Consider the following 21542-nt stretch of genomic DNA (forward strand, 5'->3'; position numbering starts at 1 on the left):
GTTTCGCTTCAAATATAAAATTCTTGATTGTTATGGAAAGTTAGACATTCTTGAGCTTTAAAGTTTTTTTGTGCCGAAATCGGTAAGATTCCAAAATTTTATAAGTGGCACCAAGGTTTGTAGATATGCAAATGAGGGTGTTCGAGCCAAGGAGTTTAAAGCTACTGAGTATTGACGAGTTTAGAAGGGCACGCTGAAATACGCAACAGTTTGGAAACAAAAACACGCAGCAGTTTGAAACACCCAGCATTTCGAAACAATTTACTATTGTTTGATTATGGAAGACAAATATTTGTCGTAAATTAGCTAATATAAAAAGTGTAAAGTACCCCCGGGAAGTATTAATAAATATGTATGAAAATAGCTCGAAGTTAACGCATGTGCCTTTTCCTCTTTAACTTTTCAAGCTATGCTGAAACCCTTTGTTTCAAACTAAGTTTTGCAAAAATATATTTTAAAAAAAACGTGTCTGTTTTTTAAAATGTCTTTTTCAAGCGGTTTGGGCAAAATATTTGCAGGCCATTTTTTGTTACCAAATAAGACAGTTCAAGTCTATGGTTTTCTACCAGTTTAGGCACAAGTTGCAGTTTTCTAGAAAAAAAATGTTTTGATTATCAACGATGCATAGAATGCAGACTTAGGGCAGCAGAAGCCTGACCAACCACAAAAGCTTTTGAGGTAATTTATTAAAAACTACTAAGTTCTCTACAATTCAACAAGATTTCTTTAACCGCTTCAACAATAGAGTTAAATTTTGCTTCAACAGTTCTATTTGCTACAGTTTTTGGGCCTTATAACCAAAATTAATGTTTTCCAGATGACCTACTCAACAAACAAACCTGAAGTGTTCCTCCTGTTATCGATGCTCACTGCCCAATCAGCATCAGAAAAATTCAACAACTCCAGAGTCTGAGTCTTAAGGAAAGTTAAAGTCTTATTCATTGTGCTTCTTACGTATCTAAGAAAAATCTTGGCCTATTTCCAATAAATTTTTTTTCGGATTTTCAACAACCAAATTTAAAGCATTAGCAGCAAAACCAATGTTGGGTTTACTTGACAAAACTGAATAGTTAGGACAATCTATCAACTTTTGGAAGACATTATATTCCATTCTAAATTGCACCTCACTCCCTTCCTCAAGAAAATTGATTTTTAGAAAAATTGAAAGATGTCCCCCTAATGGTGTATCAGTTGGCTTAGAGTAGTTTGTTTTAAAAATTTTAATAATTTTTTAATGCATTCTCTTTGCTAATTTCTACTCAACAGGTTTTCGTCGCAATTTTTGTCCTCAGAAATCACTATAAGTTTGAATGATCACTATTTTGAAATTTCTCAAAGAATTCAGCATGAACCCAATCACGAAACTTTTCATAAAGGCAACAATTTTCTTGGTCATCTACACATAAGCAAACAAATCTTGTTTTTTTTCTTCCTTCCTTTTTACAAACAAACATTTGGCGTAAAACGAGTTAACACAACTTAATGCAATCACGAGAGCCTTGAAAGTCAAAAACCAGTTTCCTCTAGGTTATTTCGAACCATACAAACTCGTTTACAACGTATAATCAAATCACACTAAACTTCGTTACTTTCAGGTTGTTTTTTTACCACATCATCTTCGACAGGAGCATTTCAATAAGCCTTTTTTATTTTCATTTGCTTTGTTTGATAAGCGTTAGAGATAGCCAGACACATCAATATTTTAATGGTTGGAAGTCTGGTAGTATGTGAGTAGGTTTCGAGACAATCCTTTCCGAAAGTTTGTCTTTATTTGAGTTTTATTGCGACATATTTCACCAAAAGAACCAAATTTCCAGGCAATGCTTTAACCCAATTTGGATTTTGAAAAGCCTCATCAACATTTATCGGAAGCAATGGATTGATAGCGAGTTGACTTCAAATAGATCCTTCGTTTGAATCGTTATCAGTCTTCGACTAATTTTGCCCTTTTTAAATGTTTAAAGTAAAATTCCTTTTCCTTAATTTCTGCGTTTTTGGTTATTTGAATTTTCAGTTTTCCTTTTTTTGTTCGAACCCAATGAAATAGCCTTCACTATGATCAGACTTCCCAAGAAACATTCCTTCTTTGTGGTTTGATCCAATGTTTTGCGAATTGTTTTTCAATTTGCATGAATGCAACACAACCAATAAATTTGACGACAAATTTTAATTGTTGTTGTTCATCATTTCAAAAGGAGTTTTCTCAAGAGCTCACGCAAAAGTTTGTTTTTGACGTAAAAACCATCTTCAAAGCTTAGCTCCAATATTTTTTGTCCAAGCAATCGTTATCCAAAAAAATGAGCCATAGGAACAGAAGCCAAATTATTATAGCGCAAACTTGCTCTTCTTAAGCTCGGTTTCCATTCCTTTACTCTTATTTGGTTTTCTAAGCAATCGGAAGATAAAATTTAAACACTTTCGTCTAATTTAAAAAATAAAAGGAGGAAATTTTTTGGCCATTAATCTGCCGCTTAAATTATGTTGCTTTATTTGTTCCCGTCTTTTTAATCTGTTGCGTTCATGCTTTGTGGATTATGCTTCACTTGTTTGGCTAAATACTGATGCTACTTTGTGAAGTTTAAGTATGCGTTGGGGTTATTTTTGGCCTATTTACATAAAAGCGAATGCGGTGTCTTTCAAATTTATCTATTGCTTCCAGTCTGTAAAAGTGCAAAATGTGGTCCCAAATTATGTGAAATTTATACAAGCAAAACTTCGCAGTTGCTTCCAGTCCGTAAAAGTTCGAAATGCCCCAAATTATTTGAAATTTAATTAGACGAAATTTCGGTGATGGCGCTTCCGTCAAACTTTTTCAGCTGTGAAATTATTTTTCGCCTTTCTGTTTTTAGCCTAAAAGTAAAAACCACTTACTGGAATTTCCATATAAGGCACCGCTTTTTTGTCCGCAAAATGCGAAAGTATGTTTCACACACACATTGTATCAATATAGGGAAAGTGAATTCTGATAATAAAAGCAAATTTTGGTACCGGTAGGCGCTCCTAATGTTGAATACATAAGAAATTGTAAACTAAAAATACCATAGCGGAACTAACTTTTTTAACAAGTTAGTCTATGATCGTATTACGTTGAGCAGCACTGCGTATGATCAGGGACAATTTTGAGCGAATTATACAAATTCAAGATGTATTTACTAATGAAAAGATGAAAAGATTCGATTTGAGTAAATATTAGTTTCATTAAGAATTAAACTTTTGTGTAAATAGTTATGCAAAATTTGTTAGTGATTAGGGGGGACTCTGTTGATTTGGTTTATTTTCGAGTTGAGATTGTTGAGTCGCTTAATATTCCGTCTGTTCCTCTCAGACAAGTCGGCTGTTGAGTCCATGGATATGCCCCTTCTACTTCGTGTGTGATCATCTTCTGTCTTTGTAGTTGTTTGTTTAGACTTCATCAGACTGACCAGTGCAGTGTGCTGTCTGTCTACTGTCTTTCTCAGCGCTGTCTCTGTTGAAAGGGAAGAAACATTTGATTACGTCATTAAATGTACAATTTTGTGCTTTTCTGCACAACAAGGACAACAGCTTCAATTAGCAAAAATCTATTTCCCGCTTTTCTTTTAATAATTAAGGTCCAGTTAAGAAGCCAAATGTCTGCCTAAGTGAATTACTTACTTTTTTTAGCCCGTACCTAACTTTCAGAGTAATTCAGTACTGAATCAGGTTTTCCAGGAACAATTCAGTACTGATTCAGAGTCTGTTCATGTCACATTTTGATCTGAAATTCTCTGATTCAGACTCTGAATCAGACTCTGAATCAGTCTCTGAATGAGACTTTGATTTTTTTTCTGATTCAGACTCTGAATCAGACTCTGAATTATTCTGATTCTGTCTGTGATTCAGACTCTGAATCAAACTCTGAATGAGACTTTGATTTTTTTTCTGATTCAGACTCTGAATCAGACTCTGAATTATTCTGATTCAGTCTGTGATTCAGACTCTGAATCAGACTCTGGTTTTTGTCTGAGTTAGATTAACTTCATAATTATGTTCGTGAACCAAGCTAGGTTTTACCCTTGCTTTCGCTGTCAGGTCCTTAAAATATACAAATTCATACAATACCTGTAGAAATTGAGGAAATTTATATAATAGGTTGTCGGAAAATTTTTCAAGTTTTTGCGAAAAAGCGTTTGAATTACGGTTAAATAACCGATCGAATGTTTTTTTTGTGTCTGCAGTGTTGGGGAAAAATTTCTGATCTTCATTCTGACTCAGAGCTAAATGAAAAATGCAATCTGAATTTTCCTCTGATTCAGAGGAGTTCAGAGGACATAGATTCTGAGTTTTGCTCTGATTCAAAGAGGTTTCAGAATCAATTTAGAAACTATTCTGAGAACTTTCTGAATCAATACTGAAATATAAAATTATTCTGAAAATATTCTGATTCAGTTCTGATGCTGACTGATTGTAAGGTAGGGGAGTGATCTTGTTCCGAACCCAAATAGTGAAGGCAGGAACTATATGCTACACTGGGTTTTTTTGTTCAGTAAAAAATTTTGTTCAGAAAAATTCAACAACTCCAGAGTCTGAGTCTTAAGGAAAGTTAAAGTTTTATTCATTGTGCTTCTTACGTATCTAAGAAAAATTTGGGCCTACTTCCAATAAATTTTTTTTTCGGATTTTCAACAAACAAATTTAAAGCATTAGCAGCAAAACCAATGTTGGGTTTACTTGACAAAACTGAATAGTTAGGACAATCTATCAACTTTTGGAAGACATTATTTTCCATTCTAAATTGCACCTCACTCCCTTCCTCAAGAAAATTTATTTTTTGTAAAATTGAAAGATGTCCCCCTAATGGTGTATCAGTTGGCTTAGAGTAGTTTATTTTCAAAATTTTAAAATTTTTTAATGCATTCTCTTTGCCAATTTCTACTCAACAGATGTTCGTCGCAATTTTTGTCCTCAGAAATCACTATAAGTTTGAATGATCACTAGTTTTAAATTTCTCGAAGAATTCAGCATGAACCCAATCACGAAACTTTTCATAAAGGCAACAATTTTCTTGGTCATCTACACATAAGCAAACAAATCTTGTTTTTTTTCTTCCTTCCTTTTTACAAACAAACATTTGGCGTAAAACGAGTTAACACAACTTAATGCAATCACGAGAGCCTTGAAAATCAAAAACCAGTTTCCTCAAGGTTATTTCGAACCATACAAACTCGTTTACAACGTATAATCAAATCACACTAAACTTCGTTATTTTCAGGTTGTTTTTTACCACATCATCTTCGACAAGAGCATTTCAATAAGCCTTTTTTAATTTTCATTTGCTTTGTTTGATAAGCGTTAGAGATAGCCAGACACATCAAAGTTTTAATGGTTGGAAGTCTGTTAGTATGTGAGTAGGTTTCAAGACAATCCTTTCCGAAAGTTTGTCTTTATTTGAGTTTTATTGCGACATATTTCACCAAAAGAACCAAATTTCCAGGCAATGCTTTAACCCAATTTGGATTTTGAAAAGCCTCATCAACATTTATCGGAAGCAATGGATTGATAGCGAGTTGACTTCAAATAGATCCTTCGTTTGAATCGTTATCAGTCTTCGACTAATTTTGCCCTTTTTAAATGTTTAAAGTAAAATTCCTTTTCCTTAAATTCTACGTTTTTGGTTATTTGAATTTTCAGTGTTCCTTTTTTGGTTCGAACCCAATGAAATAGCCTTCACTATGATCAGACTTCCCAAGAAACATTCCTTCTTTGTGGTTTGATCCATTGTGTTGCGAATTGTTTTTCAATTTGCATGAATGCAACACAACCAATAAATTTGACGACAAATTTTAATATTTGTTGTTCATCATTTCAAAAAAAGTTTTCTCAAGAGCTCACGCAAAAGTTTATTTTTGACGTAAAAACCATCTTCAAAGCTTAGCTCCAATTTTTTTTGTCCAAGCAATCGTTATCCAAAAAAATGAGCCATAGGAACAGAAGCCAAAGTATTATAGCGCAAATTTGCTCTTTTTAAGCTCGGGGTCCATTCTTTTACTCTTATTTGGTTTTCTAAGCAGTCGGAAGATAAAATTTAAACACTTTCGTCTAATTTAAAAAATAAAAGGAGGAAATTTTTTGGCCCTTAATCTGCCGCTTAAATTATGTTGCTTTATTTGTTCCCGTCTTTTTAATCTTTTGCGTTCATGCTTTGTGGATTATGCTTCACTTGTTTGGCTAAATACTGATGCTACTTTGTGAAATGTAAGTATGCGTGGGGGTTATTTTTAGCCTATTTACATAAAAGCGAATGCGGCGTCTCTCAAATTTATCTATTGCTTCCAGTCCGTAAAAGTTCGAAATGCCCCAAATTATTTGAAATTTAATTAGACGAAATTTCGGAGATGCAATGTTAAATTAACACAAATCTTTGTTATAAAACTTTGATTCGGAATCAAAAGTTTTTGCTCATTAAAGGTTCGAATAAGGGAGTGTTTGTTTTGTTGAATAATTCTTCTTTCTTCTCAATCGCTCTCTATAATATCAGTCCTGTTCTCCTTAAATTTCAGATACACCTGGGAAATATACAAATTCAAGATGTATTTACTAACGAAAAGATGAAAAGATTCGATTTGAGAAAATATTAGTTTCATTAAGAATTAAACTTTTGTGTAAATAATTTTGCAAAATTTGTTAGTGATTAGGCGGGACTCTGTTGATTTGGTTTATTTTCGAGTTGAGATTGTTGAGTCGCTTAATATTCCGTCTGTTCCTCTCAGACAAGTCGGCTGTTGAGTCCATGGATATGCCCCTTCTACTTCGTGTGTGATCATCTTCTGTCTTTGTAGTTGTTTGTTTAGACTTCATCAGACTGACCAGTGCAGTGTGCTGTCTGTCTACTGTCTTTCTCAGCGCTGTCTCTGTTGAAAGGGAAGAAACATTTGATTACGTCATTAAATGTACAATTTTGTGCTTTTCTGCACAACAAGGACAACAGCTTCAATTAGCAAAAATCTATTTCCCGCTTTTCTTTTAATAATTAAGGTCCGGTTAAGAAGCCAAATGTCTGCCTAAGTGATTTACTTACTTTTTTTCAGCCCGTACCTAACTTTCAGAGTAATTCAGTACTGATTCAGAGTCTGTTCATGTCACATTTTGATCTGAAATTCTCTGATTCAGACTCTGAATCAGACTCTGAATTATTCTGATTCAGTCTGTGATTCAGACTCTGAATCAGACTCTGGTTTTTGTCTGAGTTAGATTAACTTCATAATTATGTTCGTGAACCAAGCTGGGTTTTACCCTTGCTTTCGCTCTCAGGTCCTTAAAATATACAAATTCATACAATACCTGTAGAAATTGAGGGAATTTATATAATAGGTTGACGGAAATTTTCTCAATTCTTTGCAAAAAAGCTTTTGAATATCGGTTAAATAACCGATCGAAAGTTTTTTTTGTGTCTGCAGTGTTGGGGAAAAATTTCTGATCTTCATTCTGATTCAGAGCTAAATGAGAAATGCCATCTGAATTTTCCTTTGATTCAGAGGAGTTTAGAGGACATAGATTCTGAGTTTTGCTCTGATTCAAAGAGGTTTCAGAATCAATTTAGAAACTATTCTGAGAACTTTCTGAATCAATACTGAAATATAAAATTATTCTGAAAATATTCTGATTCAGTTCTGATGCTGACTGATTGTGAGGTAGGGGAGTGATCTTGTTCCGAACCCAAATAGTGAGGGCAGGAACTATATGCTACACTGGGTTTTTTTGTTCAGTAAAAAAAATTTTGGGCAATCGATATATTTTGCGTAATAAAGACATGAGTGGTATCTTTAAAGACCAATCGGGGGTAGAATATTTGACTAGAACTTTATCGAATTTCGTATTTTTCAAAAAAATATATCAAGGCTGTTTGTTTTTGTCATCATTTGGCATTTTATTGTTCATTTTTAGCGCTAATTTCTACTAATTTTAAATACATTCCTCCAAATATGATCATACTAGCAACATTTTGGCGTTGTTAATAAGCTGGCAGCCCATTATCGAAGATGCTATTGTTTGCATCATAGTTATTACATTAGAAAGCTGGGGATCTATCTTGTGCTTTTTTATTTTCGTCTTATTTACAAATTTTTGGCTTCGAGGAGAGGTCTAATTGAATCAGCGACTTTGACAACGCTAGATTAATACAGTGGGAAAAAAGTAGTTTTACAAAAAAAATCGGTAAATGTTTTTTACTTGCGTCATTCTGACTTCTGCATTCTCTTGATTGAATTCAAAAGCTTTTTAAAGCTGATAATCTTGTTCTAAAGGTGGCCAGATGCTAAAGTTGGAACCAATCATTGTAATAATTGCTTTCACTCTTCATTTTTCATAAAATATATGATGTTTATTATATATACAAGTATTTGTTGTAAAGTTTATAAGTTGTTTCTTACTGAAAAGTACAGTTGAATTTTTAAACCGGCATCACTGAGTCTATATAAATTTTTTGTTACAACGGCTTCTCTATGTTAATGATAACAACAAAAGCGAATTCTATAAACTGGCGAATTTTTTTATTCCTCGTGTATATTTCCTTTCTGATCACCAATGTTGGTTGAACACAGGAAAATTGGGTTCCCTAGGGATGCATAATTGTACTTCAATGGCCCATTTAGTAGATAGATTATTGTTCTAAAGCTTTGACTGTTTTTGTCAACATTAAATGAAATTTAAAACTTTCCTGTCTTTTTTGCTTTTTTGTCCGCTTAAAATTGAAACTCGTTTTTTACAAGAGTTGTTGGGCTTTCCAACGAAGCAGAAGTAAATTTTTACATATATATAAAATATATGTTGATTCGATGCCCTAAGTTTTTGACTCTTCAAAACAATGTTGTTTCGTTTTCATTATTTGCAGCGCCAAAATGTCTTCTATGAAGCCAGAAGTTAGTTTCAGTATTTTAAATATTCTTAGTGCAAGCTTTTTATGACTTTGAACTGTTTGTTTACCTAATTGGTTGTCTACTTTTGCCTGTTTTCACATTTTTTATTTTTCATTTGGGATACTAGTTGTTCCGACCCCTCTTGAGGGGGGGAGTAACTATATACTCAAATAGGTTTTTTTGTTCAGTCAATTTTGGCCGATCGATATATTCATCGTAGAGAGTTGAGACTGGTATCATTAGAAAGCTTGTCCAGCGTAGAATATGGAATTAAAAAGATTTTTTAATTTTCGTTTTTGACAGGGAGATATCGAGGTTTAAACTTTCGATAGTATTAAATATAATAAATTTTACAAGAAAAAAAATTTGATTTTACATTTAAAGACAAAACATAGTGTCGCCTATTTTCATTGAATTTTTTTGGTCACAAATTCCGGCCAAATATTTCACAAAATTCAGAATTTTTCATCAAAAACAGCTCGAAATAAGTTTCTTTAGTCCACTCTGATTAAATTTGCAGGAAGTGCACACCCAAACACCACTAACACAATCTTTGTAGACTGAAAAAGGGGCTAATTGCACTTCAACTTCCGTTGAGCGTGCTCTGTAATTAAAACTTAGCCGTTTTTTGCTAACTTTATTCGTTGATTGTCAGAAACGCAGCATTTATTTTTGATTTTTAAACTAACAAAATATCTATATCAATGACATTCCAAAAAGTAAATATTACTATTGGACAATCAGCTTTGAATTAGCAGGATTAGTTCTGTACCAATCTTGGACCGTTACAATTGAAAATTTATTCGGATTGTCGTCAGTCGTTTTTTTACAAAAAAAGTTCGATCTTTTTTATATTAAATAAATAACAAAACATTTCAAATCAAAACTCACTAGTGATAGGTCCTATGGGCCTCCTAATAGGCTCAAAATTAATTTAACTATTTGGTTGCTTGAAAGCTTATGGTCATTTTGACTTTTAAAGTACTTGATTTTTAAATAAAAAATGGCTTATTAAAATTGCCTCCATTTATCTCTTAATTTGGTCAACTCGTAGCTTAGAGTCAGCAATCAAATAGTGCTCCTTTTTTCTGCTGAATTCAAATTTAGTCTTTATTGCGGTTTTACGCCTTAAGTTATGGTGTTCTGGCTTTGATACTACTAGATTTCACAATTTTTTTTTAATTTTTAGGTATTTGCCCATTTTTCTTGTTTTCTAGTTTTGTCAAATTATGGCGTCATTGTCAGTTCATATATCTCGTTTTTCGCGTTCAAAATAACGCAAAATTGATATTATTTAAACCCTTAACGGTATAGATTACGGTTCTTTACCACTTCGACAGTACTTTCTCGAAGAATTTAATAGAATTTTTTAAATTTTGTCTTTAACTGTCCTTTTTACTTTGTCTTTTTAGTAGTATTCAATTTCCTGTACAATAACCCGGTTTGATTGGTTTTTCCTGGAAGGGTGGATTAGCCGATGTTCTGATATTAGAAGATAGATAATGGCTTTCATGACTTTGGAAACAATGTTTTTCCAAAATGAAAAAAAAACATTTCAACTTCGCAATTTTGTTCCTTTTATTGTCTGTTTGTTACCTGGTCTCGTTAATTAAAGTCTAAAAATGACATTATTTGGTCAAGGGAAGGTGTCAAAAGGGAATGGTGTTACAAAATCTAATGTTTTTAAAGAATTCGTTATGACTTTACTGGCTTCGACCCGGGTTTTTCACAAAAAAAAATCAATTAATTTTGATTTTTGTCATATTTGACGTTCTTTTGTAGACGTAAGACTAGTTCTGGATAATTTCAAGTCTCGAGGGCTTCCTTTGGAAGAATAAATGAACCTATTTATTTTTTTCATTTTGTAATTAATGGCTTTCATGTCTTTGGAAATAAATTTTTTTCGATAAAAACAAATATTTACAAACCTTGCTTTTTTTTTCTTTTTGGTCTAATTGTTACCTAGTTTCATTAAAGAGAGGTCACATAATAAATTTCAGAGGAAGAAGTCAAAAGGGATTGTTGTCACAAAATCTGATGTTTTAAGAGAATTCGTTATGACTTTACTGGCTTCCACAAGGGTTTTTCACAAAAAAAGTAAAAGAACTTTTGATTTTCGTCATATTTGACGTACTTTTTGTAGACGTAAAACATATTCTGGATAATTGCAGGTCTCAGGGGCTTTTGAAGAGTGGACGAAGCTATTCAAATTTTTCATTTTATAATTAATGGCTTTTATGTCTTTGGAAAGAAATTTTTTGCGAAAAAAAATAAGTATTACTTATTAAGTATTTTATTTTTTGTCTAATTGTTGCTTATTTTCATTAATGAGCGGCCACATAATACATTACTGGTGTTCGACGAAGGTGCAATTGAACATATTTTGGGGGCCAAAGTATGGCTTTACGGCTCCCAAAGCATTTTCTGGCAAGTTTTAATTGACTTTTAGTTTGTTGTCTATTTGTTGTTCTTTTTGTAACTGCATAAAAAATTTAATACCAAGACTTCTTAATTCCATTCTATAGAAGCATTAGTAATTGTAAACCTATGGATTATTTTAGTTGATTTCTAATGGTTTTCATTACTTTGAAATTAATTGTTTTTTTAAAAAAAATTCAGCGAATTTTCTAACTCAAAAGTTTATGTTCTTTTTTGTCTAATTGTTACCAAGCTTTATTATGAACTGGTAAATCACCATTTTTTGATGGATTACAAGTTTTTTTTGTTCAATTTCAGTTTTATCTGACGCTATTTTGACTTTGTTATTAAGTTTTGTTTTTTAAAAAGGACAAAATTTTTAATGTAATTAATGTTTGCTGTTGTTTGATTTTGCCGTTCGTCTTCGCTCGCTTTCTTAATATCGGCTTATCTAATCAATCTAATGCATCATTTTTTACTCCACTGAGTTATTTGTTTTGGAGGCTATCTTTTCGTTCATACACCAGTTTTTTTTGAAAAATACTTGAATTTATGTGTTTTTCCATCTGTTCCTCATTTGGTAGACAATTATGCCAAAACTGTTGATGAGCGGGGTCGGAACCTGATGTGCGATCGCACATTACCCAGCCTCTTTGTTTATTTTAGTTCAATAATGGCAATTCCAATCTGCTTTCAAGAGAAACAAAGTAAATATGTTGGTTGCTTTGCATAGTTTCTTAATTTCTTAATTTTGTTTGACATAATTAGGACTATATTCAACAAGATCATGGTTTTTTTCCGAGCATTTTTTTCCTGTTGGTTTTTTTAAAACCAAACTTGAAATGTGCTGCTCAGTTCAATTATAGTGCATCCTGATAAAAATGCAAATAGCTAAATGGGCACTAAATTCTTTAATATTCATCTCTCTCCTAATATGAGAATTCTTCAAGTTTTAAATTACAGCGTTATCTACCCTTTCATTATTTTGATTTTTGTCTTATCTCTAATTGGTTTGGTAGATAATTAGATGTAGTGAGGATGGACGGGGTTGGAAAATAATGGGTTGACGCACTATACCGCATTTCCTGCTTTTCATTCATATCTAATTTAGAAAGTTGTCAACAGTTTTTAGAAAATCAGTGACGAACCCTAGTTAGTTTTTCGAGAACAGTACTTTTTGTGCTGCTATGCATGAAGTTTCACAAAAAAATCAAATGATTTTTGAGTAAACGAGGAAAATTCGTTTCATCTGTATCTTAGTAGAGATACAAATGTAACCCTGGCTAAGGGGTAACCCATGTTAAAATGCATAACGATGTGTTAATTTCTTACAAAAATAGTGATCTAAAGTGAACCAGAAACTCATTAAAACAAAATAGGAATCACCTTGTACGACGATAGATGTTCTTGTTTTTCAATAATGAAATTGTCATCTATGCAAGTAGTAGTCTTTGAACATAGAGCATTCCTTGCCTTTCTTCCTGCATTTTGAATGATAGTCAAGTTTACACATGCAATGAGAATAATAAAGCATCATAGAGTCAAACACAAAAATCTTAACAAGACTTCGAAATAACTTTCTGTGCACCTTAGACAATCTTTGTTTTTAATTTTACCAGAGTTTATTTTTACAGTGCCAGTCTAAGGCTACTCATTTTAGTCTTTAAGATTTCATTTCTAAATTCTTGCAGTCATAAAACGTAGCAAGACAAGTAACTCCTTGTAAACAACCTCACTTTTTCTAATTTGAAAATCTTGCAGCGCAACCCATTATCAAACAATTACCGACAGCAATTTTTTTTTAAAAAATACGTAACTTTAGTTGAAGAACTGCAATAGGTTTAAAAGAGTTCATTTCATAAATAACTTTATATATGACTTTATTCAGCAACGCTTTGCAAAAATTTTTCTCTTTTGTTTAGCTAGGATAACAATCCTGAGTAAAATAAAATTGAAGTTAAAAGTTCTATATCCACTAACTTCAAAAAACAGTTGTGAAGCAGAATATATTCGTTCTGTAAATGATAATTTAAACGCATTCATCTGATTGTTATATGAAAATTTTTTGTTTTTTTTCCATTTACGCTTGAAAATCGATTTTTCAGCGATTGTCTGCTGAACGTATAGGATTTTCATTTTTTTTAGTCAACAGACGCTAATTCTGTGTTCTAATAGACGCATTGTACCGTCTGGGATTAAATTCTCCTTGGTCGCCATTTCTGTTTTTTAGTTCTTTTTTAGAACAATTTTTAATTATTTCACGAATTTCACCGAATCTTAAGTCTTTCATCCGAAAACATCTTTGAAGTGACCTCTTTGTTTTCTGGGGCTAAGAAAATCAGGATTTAAATTTTCAGTACAAAAAACTATTCAACAGAAAGTTCATAACTGTCAAGGCACGCTTTTACGTATTTATACTTAAAATTAGTGATTTTCATCTTTTCTTCGAAGCCAATGATCCATTTTTTGCTTCAAAAGTTTGGAGATATGAATTTTGCTAAAACTTGGGAACTTAGAATTTTTTTTATTGAGTCACGGAGTTAAAGCTTCAATTCAATTTCCAATATTCATAAACCTAACCTGATCAGTTTGAAAGTAATTGCAATTTTGTTATTCTATTTCTTTTTTCGCAAACTTTTACATGATTTTACCCGTTAAGCGAATAAGCAATTTTCAATCTTAATTACACAAAGAATTTACATTTAATGGAAGTAAATTATAGAGGGTTGCAAACAATTGTTTTGTCCCACTTTGTAACTAATCAACACCCAAGAAAACGATAAAACTAAAAGAACTGATTGTTAAGACATTATATTTGTACGGTCTGTGATCTCTAGGTTTCAGATCCGACAAATTAAATTTGCTGGGTTACTATTTTCTGTTAGCAAATTCAAAACATTTTGACGCACTGAAGCGATCTATTTCAAAAATTGTTTAATTTTAGGTCGTAGCAAATTAGATTTAAAGGAGCACATGCCCGCCCAAGTTTTGTTTGACTCTGCTTCAAGTCGTTGTCAGAATTTCGGAGCGAGTTCTGTTGAGTCACGTAACCATAGTTAAACCAATATAGACGAAGCAAACAATATAGAATGAAGCATAGGCTAGAAATTTGACTGCTGCAAAGGCTTCTGACATAGCAGGGATACTAACTGCCAAATACTCAAAAAAGATTCACAAGCACTATTTTTTACTTAGAACAGGATATGTGAAAAATTCACATCAAAATAAAAAAAGAATTAGTCAAGCGTGAAAAAGTCACTCGAGTAGTGAAATCGAAAAACTTTCTAGAATTCTAAGCCGTCAAGCAGAAATAATTCTTCGAAAAACACTCACGCTCTCAGTAATCGCTTCAAATTTAGTTTGGGATCAATCAATAAGAAAAATGACCAAAAAAAATAAATTGATGTTTTTTCTACGATATTTGCACGAAAAAATCGTGACAACAAATTCATTGGTGATTTTATCTGCTATGTAATTTAGAAAATAAATTTTGATCACTACCGTGACTTGAAGCATTGTTTTAATTTTGTATTCGAAAAGCTGAATCTATTTGAGCCTCATTTTTGAAGAATTCAAAAATTTTTGTTTCCATGACCGGAATCAACTGTATTTGATAAGTGTAACCCAACTCAGAACAAGACAAAGATATTGATAACTAATAAAAACCAAGATAGAGAGTTGCCAACTCCAGCAGAATTGTAAATTTTAAGTTTTCTACCTTAATTGCGATCCTTTTTCTTCAGTTTCAAACTACAGATTTTAACCAACTTTTTCAATTCTGTACCATCGATTGCCGTTTTTACAATCTGATTGTTAATAAAATTTATTTATACGGTCTGTGATCTCTAGGTTTCAAAACCAACAAATTAAATTTGCTGGGTTACTATTTTCTGTTAGCAAATTCATAAACATTTTGACGCACTGAAGCGATCCATTTCAAAAATTGTTTAATTTTAGGTTGTAGCAAATTAGATTTAAAGGAGCACAGACCCGCCCAAGTTTTATTCGACTCTGCTTAAAGTCTCTGAGAACTTCCGGCGTTCATTGAGAATCGCGAAAGGGTTCGAGAATTTAGTTCAGAATTTCGGAGTGAGTTCTGTAGAGTTACGTAACCATTCTTAAACCAATATAGACGAAGCAAACAATATAGAATGAAGCATAGGCTAGAAATTTTACTGCTGCAAAGGCTTCTGACATGGCAGGGATACTAACCGCCAAATGCTCAAATAAGATTCAAAAGCACTTTTTTTACTTAGAACAGGATATGCGCAAAATTCACATCAAATTAAAAAAATGAATAAGTCAAGCGTGAGAAAGTCACTCGAGTAGTGAAATTGAAAGAATGTTCTAGAAGTCTTAGCCGTCAAGCAGAAATAATTCTTCAAAAAACACTCACGCTCTCAGTAATCGCTTCAAATTTAGTTTGGGATCAATTAATAAGAAAAATTACCAAAAAATCAATTGATGTTTTTTCTACTATAGTTGCGTGAAAAAATCGTGACAACAAATTTTTTGGTTTTTTATATGTTATGTATTTTAGACAGTCAGTTTTGACGCATTGAGGCGGCCCATTTCAAAAATTAACTTTTTTTACGGCGCAGCACGTTAGCCTAAAAAGAGCGCTTGCCTGCCCAAGTTTTATGCAATGGTTACTTGACTCTGCTTGAAGTCACTGAGAACTTCTGGCGTTTATCGAGAACCGCGAAGCGGCTCGAGATGCTCGGTCAGAAATTCGAAGTGACTTCTGCAGAGTCACGAAACCATGCTTAAAACACAAAACGCCCGCGTGTGTGACAAAAATCAAAGAAGTTCAACATTTAGCTAAGTAGGAACTTCCGGCTTTTAAACTTCTGGCGCTCCAGACTTTCGACATTTTAAAATGTGCACGTGAGTGTTTTAAGCATTATTTAAAACAAATAGTCTAAATTGAAGGGAAAATGTTTGCAAATAATTAAAAAAAAAAGCTTTTGCACGGTTGTTCACTGAATTTGCAAACTTATATAAGAAAATGTTTTCTTGCCTATGTCGTTGTCCCGTCTGATCTCAGTTCTAAGTTCGTCCAGATCCCGGACATACTTGTGGTGCAGTCTCTCTTTTGCGAACTCAATCATCCTATCACTCTCGCACTCCAGGTGCTGTTTCATATCACTCACTTCAACGTCTCTCTGTGCCTGTAAACGTAACAAGTAAAAACACAAACATGACCGACTAACGTTGGGCAATAATTGTAGTCAAACGACTGGCGAGCACTTCCTTTGTTCAGACCTCGACTTATGAAAAGACCATGCTCGGACAAAAACAGGTATAAAAAGACCATGCTCGACTCAAACAGCCCATGAAAAGACTTTAGCTGGACCTAATCATTCAACTAGACTTTGACTCGACCCAAATTTTGGATGCTCGACTTTAGCGGGAACCAAATTTGATGCTCAACTTTAGCTCGACCTAAAAATTTTTACGCTAGACCCAAAAAAATTTACATTTGCGCTGAAAATTAGTTAGCGCTTATAACGTAGTCAATGGGTTTGACCGTTCATATTTTTCAATGGTTCTGATATTTTATCGAAAAACGAACTGTGCTATTGTGAATATGTTAAAAAAGCGAATTTTGGAATCAAACGAACTAAATTATAACACTCTAAACTCATTGACGTTTAAAAGTCGATTGTTAGAGTTTTGTTAACTAGTTGAATTCAGCCGACTAAATCCGCAATAGAGGTTACTTGCGATAACTAATTTATCTTAAGAATTCACGGTTTCTTTAGATTTTCTGGCAAAATTCGACCTGTTTTTCGAAGGTGGGCTGCCTGCTGAAACGCCAGTTTCGTGTTGCTGGTAGATGTAACACATCTACAAAAAGAAATATGGAATTGTTAACAATGATTCAGCCCATAAAAATGCAATCCTCGTGAAAGGACCTTTCTTGAACTATTAAAAAACCATGCTCGACCTTAATTTGGTATGAAAAGACCTTATCTGGACCCTTAAAAAGACTTTATCTCGACGTTATGAAGGAGCTGGACTGTGTATTTATAGTCAATATTGGGTCTCCCCTACTAGAATTACAATGTCTTTCCATAAGTCGAGGTGTAAACCTGGGTTGGCTTTGTCAGCAGCATGCTGCGCGGCAGAAGCAGGGTAGTTTTTGCTCAAGTGAGTGGGTGGAGTGAGAAAGTAGAGAGGTGTCAAACTCTATGAATCGCAAACTTAGATGCTAGTAAACAGATAGGCTATAAGAGAACTGAAAGCCCTCAGGGCGGCTAAAAAGTCAAATATCAATAAATTTGGCACTTTTTGGAAACGAAACCATTTTGAGTATGTAATTAGCTTAAAAATTTAGTGCCCAATTTTTGTTAGTAATTACTTGAGTCCTAATTCAAAGACTTAGTTGTTCTTTTGAACAGTGTTATGGATAATTTCAAAACCACTAATTGTCTTTTTCATCCACAATTAGTATCGTAAAGAAGGTTACGTGACAATTTACTCAATTCCGTTTCACCCAAATCTATTTTATCCAATGCCATATTACCCAACATGCCATTTTACACAACCTGACTTTTACCAAGTGCCATTTTACCCAATTCCATTTCACCTAAAGCCATTTTACCGAATTCCATTTTATGCAATGCCAGTTTACCCAACATGCCATTCATCCATTGACATTCTACCCAATGCCATTTTACCCATTGTCATTTTACCCAATGCACTTTGATCTTTTCGTTCAAAATATTTGATGTTCGGTTGTGACAGTTCCCCAGGGGCCAGTTAATTATATAGCCATTTATAATCCCATGTTAGGTTGTGATGATTTCATATCAAAAACCTCGAGCATTTAATCATTTAGTCAGCTAAATAGTCGTTCCGGCAACTTTAATAAAAGGTAAATTGTAGTTGTCATTGGGTAAAATTTCATTGGTTGAAATGACAGGTTGGGTATAAAGGCATTGCGTAAATTGGCATTGGATCAAATTGAATAGGGTAAAATTTCCTGGCGCCGTAAGGGGCATTGTTGAAATTAATCATCAATTAAGTTTTCATCCATTTCGTTAATTAGGTATTGTATACGGAGGAAAGGGGTCTTTTTAAGCAAATTCGAAATAAATAAGACTAGTGTCACTCGTTTCCAGAGTATTTATTAAATTCAAACAAATCCTATACTTTTGGATTTGTAAGCATCGTTTTGCTCAAGAGGCTCTCTTGTCGAGGAAATTTTTCACTCAGACTACTAATATTACGCCTAGACAGTTACTTAGAGATTCTGTTTATTGTCAGCGCAAATTGAGTAATATATCGGGCAGGGTTTACACACCAGAAGGCTAAACTGAGTTCAGACAAAGCCCAATCGATACTAATTAATAAGTTTAATTATTAAATTTTTTAAAATGAGTTCCCCTTTTTTTGAGAACGCAAGATTTAAAAAGATGATCTTTTCGTTCAGAATATATTGATTAGAATCCAAATTTTTACTGAAGAACTATTAGTTATATAAAAACATACGAGCTAAATTATAACACACTAAACTCATTGACGTTTAAAAGTCGATTGTTGGATTTTTGGTTAACTAGTTGAATTCAGCCGACTAATTTCGCATTATAGGTTACTTGCGAAAACTAATTTATCTTAAGAATTCACCGTTTCTTTAGATTCTTTGGCAAAATTCCACCTGTTTTTCGAAAGCGGGTTGCCTGTTGAAACGCCAATTTGGTGTTGCTGGTAGATGTTACACCTCTACAAAAAGAAATATGGAATTGTTAACTATTATTAATCCCACAAAAAATGCAATCCTCGTGAAAGGACCTTCCTTGGACCTATTATAAGACCAAGCTCGACTTAGTTTGGTATTAAACGACTTTACCTGGACCCGGAAAAAGACTTTATCTCGACTTTAGGAAGGAACTGGACTGTGTATTTATAGTCAATATTGGGTCTCCCCTACTAGAATTACAATGTCTTTCCATAAGTCGAGGTGTAAACCTGGGTTGGCTTTGTCAGCAGCATGCTGCGCGGCAGAAGCAGGGTAGTTTTTGCTCAAGTGAGTGGGTGGAGTGAGAAAGTAGAGAGGTGTCAAACTCTATGAATCGCAAACTTAGATGCTAGTAAACAGATAGGCTATAAGAGAACTGAAAGCCCTCAGGGCGGCTAAAAAGTCAAATATCAATAAATTTGGCACTTTTTGGAAACGAAACCATTTTGAGTATGTAATTAGCTTAAAAATTTAGTGCCCAATTTTTATTAGTAATTACTTGAGTCCTAATTCAAAGACTTAGTTGTTCTTTTGAACAGTGTTATGGATAATTTCAAAACCACTAATTGTCTTTTTCATCCACAATTAGTATCGTAAAGAAGGTTACGTGACAATTTACTCAATTCCGTTTCACCCAAATCTATTTTATCCAATGCCATATTACCCAACATGCCATTTTACACAACCTGACTTTTACCAAGTGCCATTTTACCCAATTCCATTTCACCTAAAGCCATTTTACCGAATTCCATTTTATGCAATGCCAGTTTACCCAACATGCCATTCATCCATTGACATTCTACCCAATGCCATTTTACCCATTGTCATTTTACCCAATGCACTTTGATCTTTTCGTTCAAAATATTTGATGTTCGGTTGTGACAGTTCCCCAGGGGCCAGTTAATTATATAGCCATTTATAATCCCATGTTAGGTTGTGATGATTTCATATCAAAAACCTCGAGCATTTAATCATTTAGTCAGCTAAATAGTCGTTCCGGCAACTTTAATAAAAGGTAAATTGTAGTTGTCATTGGGTAAAATTTCATTGGTTGAAATGACAGGTTGGGTATAAAGGCATTGCGTAAATTGGCATTGGATCAAATTGAATAGGGTAAAATTTCCTGGCGCCGTAAGGGGCATTGTTGAAATTAATCATCAATTAAGTTTTCATCCATTTCGTTAATTAGGTATTGTATACGGAGGAAAGGGGTCTTTTTAAGCAAATTCGAAATAAATAAGACTAGTGTCACTCGTTTCCAGAGTATTTATTAAATTCAAACAAATCCTATACTTTTGGATTTGTAAGCATCGTTTTGCTCAAGAGGCTCTCTTGTCGAGGAAATTTTTTCACTCAGACTACTAATATTACGCCTAGACAGTTACTTAGAGATTCTGTTTATTGTCAGCGCAAATTGAGTAATATATCGGGCAGGGTTTACACACCAGAAGGATAAACTGAGTTCAGACAAAGCCCAATCGATACTAATTAATAAGTTTAATTATTAAATTTTTTAAAATGAGTTCCCCTTTTTTTGAGAACGCAAGATTTAAAAAGATGATCTTTTCGTTCAGAATATATTGATTAGAATCCAAATTTTTACTGAAGAACTATTAGTTATATAAAAACATACGAGCTAAATTATAACACACTAAACTCATTGACGTTTAAAAGTCGATTGTTGGATTTTTGGTTAACTAGTTGAATTCAGCCGACTAATTTCGCATTATAGGTTACTTGCGAAAACTAATTTATCTTAAGAATTCACCGTTTCTTTAGATTCTTTGGCAAAATTCCACCTGTTTTTCGAAAGCGGGTTGCCTGTTGAAACGCCAATTTGGTGTTGCTGGTAGATGTTACACCTCTACAAAAAGAAATATGGAATTGTTAACTATTATTAATCCCACAAAAAATGCAATCCTCGTGAAAGGACCTTCCTTGGACCTATTATAAGACCAAGCTCGACTTAGTTTGGTATTAAACGACTTTACCTGGACCCGGAAAAAGACTTTATCTCGACTTTAGGAAGGAACTGGACTGTGTATTTATAGTCAATATTGGGTCTCCCCTACTAGAATTACAATGTCTTTCCATAAGTCGAGGTGTAAACCTGGGTTGGCTTTGTCAGCAGCATGCTGCGCGGCAGAAGCAGGGTAGTTTTTGCTCAAGTGAGTGGGTGGAGTGAGAAAGTAGAGAGGTGTCAAACTCTATGAATCGCAAACTTAGATGCTAGTAAACAGATAGGCTATAAGAGAACTGAAAGCCCTCAGGGCGGCTAAAAAGTCAAATATCAATAAATTTGGCACTTTTTGGAAACGAAACCATTTTGAGTATGTAATTAGCTTAAAAATTTAGTGCCCAATTTTTATTAGTAATTACTTGAGTCCTAATTCAAAGACTTAGTTGTTCTTTTGAACAGTGTTATGGATAATTTCAAAACCACTAATTGTCTTTTTCATCCACAATTAGTATCGTAAAGAAGGTTACGTGACAATTTACTCAATTCC

The 21542-nt window shown here is 33.5% G+C and overlaps 3 protein-coding genes across 5 annotated transcripts in view; 1 reads left to right on the plus strand and 2 right to left on the minus strand.

Moving 5' to 3' along the window:
• Positions 1-21542, plus strand: part of LOC142334762 (uncharacterized) — a 603346-nt gene that overhangs the window by 363446 nt on the left and 218358 nt on the right. The window lies entirely within an intron of this gene.
• The window catches only part of LOC142334758 (echinoderm microtubule-associated protein-like 2), a 173032-nt gene that overhangs the window by 107019 nt on the left and 44471 nt on the right, over positions 1-21542 (minus strand). The window lies entirely within an intron of this gene.
• The window catches only part of LOC142334757 (uncharacterized), a 69293-nt gene continuing 54312 nt past the window's right edge, over positions 6562-21542 (minus strand). The window contains exons 11-12 of the mRNA XM_075383031.1: positions 16312-16462; positions 6562-6869 (exon numbers count right to left, since the gene is read on the minus strand). Of these exons, the coding sequence (XP_075239146.1) occupies positions 6643-6869; positions 16312-16462 (378 nt within the window). The 3' untranslated portion in view covers positions 6562-6642. The remainder of the gene's footprint in view (positions 6870-16311; positions 16463-21542) is intronic.

Source organism: Convolutriloba macropyga, chromosome 2, assembly GCF_964194025.1.
Source record: "Convolutriloba macropyga chromosome 2, txConMacr16.3, whole genome shotgun sequence".
Classification (NCBI taxonomy): Eukaryota; Metazoa; Xenacoelomorpha; order Acoela; family Convolutidae; genus Convolutriloba; species Convolutriloba macropyga.